This window comes from Colobus angolensis, unplaced genomic scaffold (assembly GCF_000951035.1).
Source record: "Colobus angolensis palliatus isolate OR3802 unplaced genomic scaffold, Cang.pa_1.0 Scaffold25, whole genome shotgun sequence".
Classification (NCBI taxonomy): Eukaryota; Metazoa; Chordata; class Mammalia; order Primates; family Cercopithecidae; genus Colobus; species Colobus angolensis.
In genome coordinates, this window is record NW_012115710.1 from 1,014,057 (window position 1) to 1,020,033 (window position 5,977).

The following is a 5,977-nucleotide window of genomic DNA, read 5'->3' on the forward strand; positions in this document are numbered from 1 at the left end:
GTGGCTGCTCTGGTTTCAAGCAAGTGAAGTTTTAATGTTTCATATCCACCCTAAGTGCCCTATAATCTCTGGGGACTCTGTCCTTATCTCCTGCCAGCTGGGGGAGAATAAACGATAAGGAAACACCATTAAGGTGACTTTTTTCAATCCAAATTCTCAAAGCACAAATAGTAGGTAGGACAGTAGAGACTCGCCACTCCCCTTCTCAGTCATCATTTACGCCACCACATTTGTTACTGGTAGTCTCCCACACTCTGCTCATACAAAGCCCTTGCATTTTTCTGTTTCAGAAGCCATGTGTCTATCACAAGCTGATTAATACAGAAGAAATTAAGATAGAAAAAATTGCCGGGCACAATGACTCACGCCTGTAATCCCACCACTTTGGGGGGCCGAGACGGGTGGATCACATGAGGCCAGGAGTTCAAGACCAGCTTGAATAACATGGAGAAACCCCGTCTCTACTAAAAATACAAAATTAGCTGGGCATGGTGGTGCATGCCTGTAATCCCAGCTACTCAGGAGGCTGAGGCAGGACAATCACTTGAACCCAGAAGGTGGAGGTTGTACTGAGCTGAGATTGTGCCACTGCACTCTAGCCTGGACAGCAAGAGCAAAACTCCGTCTCAAAAAAGAAAAGAAAAGAAAAGAAAAGAAAAAAATAAGCTGGTGTGGTGGCCCACACCTGCAATCCCAGCACTTTGGGAGGCCAAGGTGGGTGGATCACTTGTGGCCAGGAGTTCGAGACTAACTTGGGCAACATGGCAAAACACTGTCTCTAGTAAAAATACAAAATTTAGCTGGGCGTGGTGGTGTACACCTGTAATCCCAGCTACTTGGGAGGCTGAGGCACCAGAATCGCTTAAACCCACGAGGCAGAGGTTGCAATGAGCCGAGATCATGACACTGCACTCCATCTTGGGCAGCATAGCAAGTCTGAGTTCCACCATATTATGTAATAAACATTAATAGAGGAAATGCTGTTTTTAGAGTCTAACTGTATGGGTATATTCAATTACATTTTTAAAAGCTATATCTCTAACCCATGATGATTAAAGTAAACAAATGAAAACTCCATCGGGTGTGGTGGCTTATGTCTGTAATCCCAGCACCTTGGGAGACCAAGGCAGGTTGATCATCTGAGGTCCAGAGTGTAAGACCACTCTGGCCAACATAGTGAAATTTCATCTCTATGAAAAATACAAAAATTAGCCAGGCAAGGTAGTGTACACCTGTAATCCCAGCTACTCAGGAGGCTGAGGCACAAGAGTCACTTGAACCCAGGAAGCAGAGGTTGCAGTAAGCTGAGGTCACCCCATGGCACTTTGGCCTGTACGACAGAGCGAGACTGTCAGAAATAGAAAGAAAGGAGAGAGAGAGAGAGAAAGATTTATTCTATGTAATTCACACTTATTGTAAAACTGAAAATAACAATGAATTATCAATTTTACACCTATTTATGTAATATTACTTCATCTTTCAATTAGTATTGCTATTACTGTTTATGGAGCAGAAGCTCGGTCTGTTTTAGGTTCAGTACGGGAGAGTGGTGTCTCATTTTGTGCTAAGACTCTACAGTGGATGAGTGGAGAAAATTAGTAAATATTGTGCAACACCAAACAATTTATATGTTTCTGATAAGATTAAGAAATTCTCTATTCCTTGTCTAGAGGGCAAAGCAAAGGCTAGATTCTGTGGAGTCACTTATGAGGAAAAAGAAGCTGACAGCTTCAAAACATGTATTGCTTAAGGTAGAAGCATTCACCAGCCACCAACTGGGGATTCTTTGTTTACTTTTTTTTCATTTTTGGTGAGGATTTCTGGGTTTGGAAAAAATTATTTTGTCTTTAATTGTATTTTTCCCAAGATATAAAAAATGGAGTAAAGAGTGTTTCTTCGGTGATTTCTTGGATAATTGAGTCTAGTTTGTATTTACTAGTTTAGATACACTAAATCCTCCATAGCTTCCTCAGGAGGGATTGCACAGAGACCTTTGTTACCAGGAGGGGTGTGGAGGTCCTTCAGTTTGTCTTCCTGAAGGAAAGAATTCATCCCGGAGGCACACGGAAAGAATCATAAAGTACCCTTTATTTAAAAACAGGAGCTCAAAAAGAAACAGGACTGGCTGCGCGGGAGAGTGAGTCAGCTGCTAGGGACTGAGGAGGAATTCCCCACCCCCCTCCCAGATGGAGTCACTGTGTAGCCCAGGCTGGAGTGCAGTGGCGCAATCTTGGCTCACTGCAACCTCTGCCTCCTGGTTTCAAGTGATTCTCCTGCCTCAGCCTCCTGAGTAGCTGGGATTACAAGCAGGTGCCACCAGGCCTGGCTAATTTTTTTGTATTTTTAGTAGAGACAGGTTTTCACCATGTTGGTCAGGCTGGTCTCAAACTCCTGACCCGTGATCTGTCTGAGGATCTACCTAAGGAAGTGCTGGGATTACAGGCCTGAGCCACCGTGCCAGGTGTGGGAGGAATTTTTATGGGAGCTTTTAAAGAAACGGTACACCCCGAAAGACAGAACAGGCTGGGCTGCTCAAATGAATGAGTCTCACAAGTGCTGGGGAGATGCTTCTTTTTGTTTGTTTTTTGAGATGGAGATCCCCTCTTGTTGCCCAGGCTGGAGTGCAATGGCTCGATCTCGCCTCAACACAACCTCTGCCTCCCGGGTTCAAGCCATTCTCCTGCCTCAGCCTCCCGAGTAGCTGGGATTACAGGCATGCACCGCCATGCCTAATTTTGTATTTTTAGTAGAGACAGGGTTTCTCCATGTTGGTCAGGCTGGTCTTGATCTCCCGACCCCAGGTAATCTGCCTGTCTTGTCCTCCCAAAGTGTTGGGATTACAGGCATGAGCCACCGCAAGTGGCCGGGGAGATGCTTCTTATGAGAGTCTTACATGATTATTCATGAAGGGGCCTTGCAGGGGCATTATTAGTAAGCATGTTTTGGGAAGTAGTCTGGGCACACATGTGCCGTGTCATTTGCATCTAAAAATCTAACAAGGAATATCTGGTTAAAAAATAAAATCTCCACACAGGGTTTTTTTTTAATTATTATTTTAATGAGCAAAATGGTTTATTAGGATGAATTATTAGAGAAGTATACATGCTCCTTAGTGGGGAATAGCTTCTACCTCGGTAACCTCTGACTAGGCCTTGATAAGTTCCCTTCCGGAACAGAGGAGTGCAGCCACAAGGCCAGGTGTAGCCAGTGTAGCCAGTGTAGCCACGCTCCTCTTTTTTGCTGACTCAGCGTGCCGTGTTTCCAAGGAGGACATCAGTGGGCTGCATTTCTAAAGATTCCTTTCCCAGGGGCTTCCTTGCCTGCTCATGTCTGGCTACCTGCCTACCCTAAAAATATTCCCCCTCAAGAGATGGAGACCCTGAAAAGCTTTGGGCGTAAGGACGTCGTGGGTCTTCCGTAACTACTTCCTGCTGAGGTGGGACGAAGAAATCATCAGGGTCTCCCTCTCTTGCTCTCTGTCAGGGAAGGAGCCCCTCCGTAGTTGCAGAATCTTTGCCCGCTGGCATCCAAGGGAGAGATGTACGTGTAGGTGCTGGGGCCGCCAAGGAAGATTGGATGATCTATTTCCATTTCTAGGGGCTCTGTGTGAAATTGCCGTATCCTGGAAGAGACGTATTTCATCAGTGAATTATAGAGACAAGGGCCAAAGAGGAGAAAGAAGGCTGTAAGTGCAGCTGGTCCCAGTAAAGGGACAAACCATGTGAGGGAGGGGAGGGCAGACTTCAGAGCCTCCCAGATGGACCCTGCTGAATCATCTTTTCCAAAGTCATGGAGCCACGTAGCCTGGTCATAGATCTTTTTTATATCCTCCTCTATCTCCCCGCTGTTATTGACATAAACGCAACAGGATTTATTGATCACTGCACAGACTCCACCCTGCTCTGCTAAGAGGTAATCTAAGGCCAATCTGTTGTCCATGACTACGTTTGCTAGAGAATCTATGGAGGCCTTGAGTTTAGAGATGCTATCTCCGGTACTCTTAGCTATGTTTTCTATTTGTCTGGAGAGATTTCTGAGGGTGACATCATGATAAGCGAACCCTCCCCACGGGGCGATCATTCCTACGGCCGCCCCTATCCCTGCCAGTATGAGACCCAGAGCTCTTTTCTGTCTGGGTTGGGTGGTGTTATAAATGGTCACACCTATCCCCCGTGGAAAGTCCCACAGCACATTCCCCCGTATGTTGGATGTTATTAATGCAAGTAAAGAGGTTTGCCACGGGGGGAGTTGAATAGGTTCTCTTAGGACTTCCGTCAAAGGGCAGTTTGTTTTTTTGTGGTCCACATAAAAACACATAGCCGGGAGGGGTACAGGCCCACCGGGGGATGCGGCTGTCGAACCACTTGTGTAACTGCGATTTCCACACGGCTGGAATAGTTTGATTGCATGTAGGGGATAGAGGCCCTCCCAGGGGAATAGTAGTTTTTGGCCACGTGGGGACAGTGTGTGCCTTGGGAAGCGAATATAGAACCCTCCATGTGATTAGCTCTTTTCCTTCCCAAGCTGCACAGCGGTTTTGGGGTGACTTGTCTCGGTAATCGTTCATTTGTTTATGGCTCGCTGGACACCAGTGAGTCAAGTTAGGGCGGCAGCCTGCTGGGGAAAAGCTCATGGGTTGGATGGTGGGACTGGGGAATCCCTCCTCAGAGGTGCTCTTCCGGCCACAGCGCCCTTCAGGGCATGGACAACAGGTTTGGTTTAGAGAAGAGCAGTTGTATAAATAGAAGTTTTAGAGCTTTGATTGAAAGGTGGAGTGAGATCCAGGCAGGGTACTTGGTACGCTGAGTTAACAAGCGAAACCTGGAGTGGAACAGATTTATGTTGGCCTTCAGGGATTCCTGAACCAAATGTTAGGTTTAAAGAAAAATTTCTTAACAGAACATATTGGTAAGATGAGGACCTGGTGATGAAGTTGTGGCAGATCCAACAGTTGCTTAGATGGTTTCCCGAAGCAATTATTTTGGAAAAATTGACAAGGGAATTTTCACTCCATTGCGCCTGTGAGAGTAGGGGCCTGGGAAGGAGGGAAAGACAAAGGAAAAGGAATTTCTCTGTCATAGCTGATTCTCCCTTAAGCTTTGTGAAAGCAAAAGGAAAGTGGTGAAAACAGGAGAGACAAATAATTAAATGGTTAGATGGAGTGTTTGGTGATAAAACAGGCTGTTATCGGGACTTCAGGTGGCATGCAAGTGTGAGTTCAAATAAGGAGAATAACCAATGCCACTGCAACCGAGATTCCCAGTACTGAGAGACCTTTTTTTAAGGTGAAAGGAGAGAAAGCTTTACTTATCTTTTCCCTTGAAGAGGAACTGGAAGCCCTCCAGTGGCTGGCTCACGAGACTCAGATGCGGATTCTGTTGTTGGTTCTTCGGGACCTTCTCACAGTTTTACTCAGGAGTGATGTATCCAACTAGAGATTCCAGAAACTTTGATAGCTGTTGGGGTAGAAAGTATTAAAGGGGCCTTTCCATAAAGGAGAGACCCAGGCTAGTGGAGACCCAGGTGACCCATCTCTCCAGGTTTTGATGGGGACCTGTTACCCTGACTAGTGTAAGTGTTGATTCCTGGAAGGGTCAGTGGCAGGCAGTACCTGGGACCAGTGATGTTATGTATTTGGTTAATTGGGTAACTTCTGGATCTCACGTTAGGTCTGCATGTGGGAAGGGTCTTCCGAATAAAATTCAGAAGGACAAAGGCATAAGTAATTTTAGGGGCGATGCTCATTCAGAGCTGCCATGGTGTGCAGGTTTCCTGGCACACTTTGTTCAGAGTCCTTTTAGTCGTTTGATTAGTCCTTTCTACCTTGCCCGAGGATCGTGTTCTCCGGGAGTGCTAGGAGTGCTTTTTTTCTAGGGCTTTTGCCACTAATTAAAGGGTGTATGAAATGAAAACTGGGCCATTGTCACTTTGTAAAAACAAACTAAGCCCACACTGAGGGATGACTTTTTTTTTTTTT

General features: G+C 45.9%; 1 protein-coding gene across 1 annotated transcript; it reads right to left on the reverse strand.

The window, feature by feature from the left end:
• Nucleotides 1–2,593: 2,593 nt before the first annotated feature.
• Nucleotides 2,594–5,079, reverse strand: LOC105514666 (endogenous retrovirus group V member 1 Env polyprotein-like). The gene is given in 3 exon segments (XM_011946175.1): nucleotides 2,594–4,177; nucleotides 4,179–4,749; nucleotides 4,752–5,079. Coding segments are annotated over 3 exon segments (1,623 nt in total). The 3' UTR covers nucleotides 2,594–3,453.
• Nucleotides 5,080–5,977: the final 898 nt, after the last annotated feature.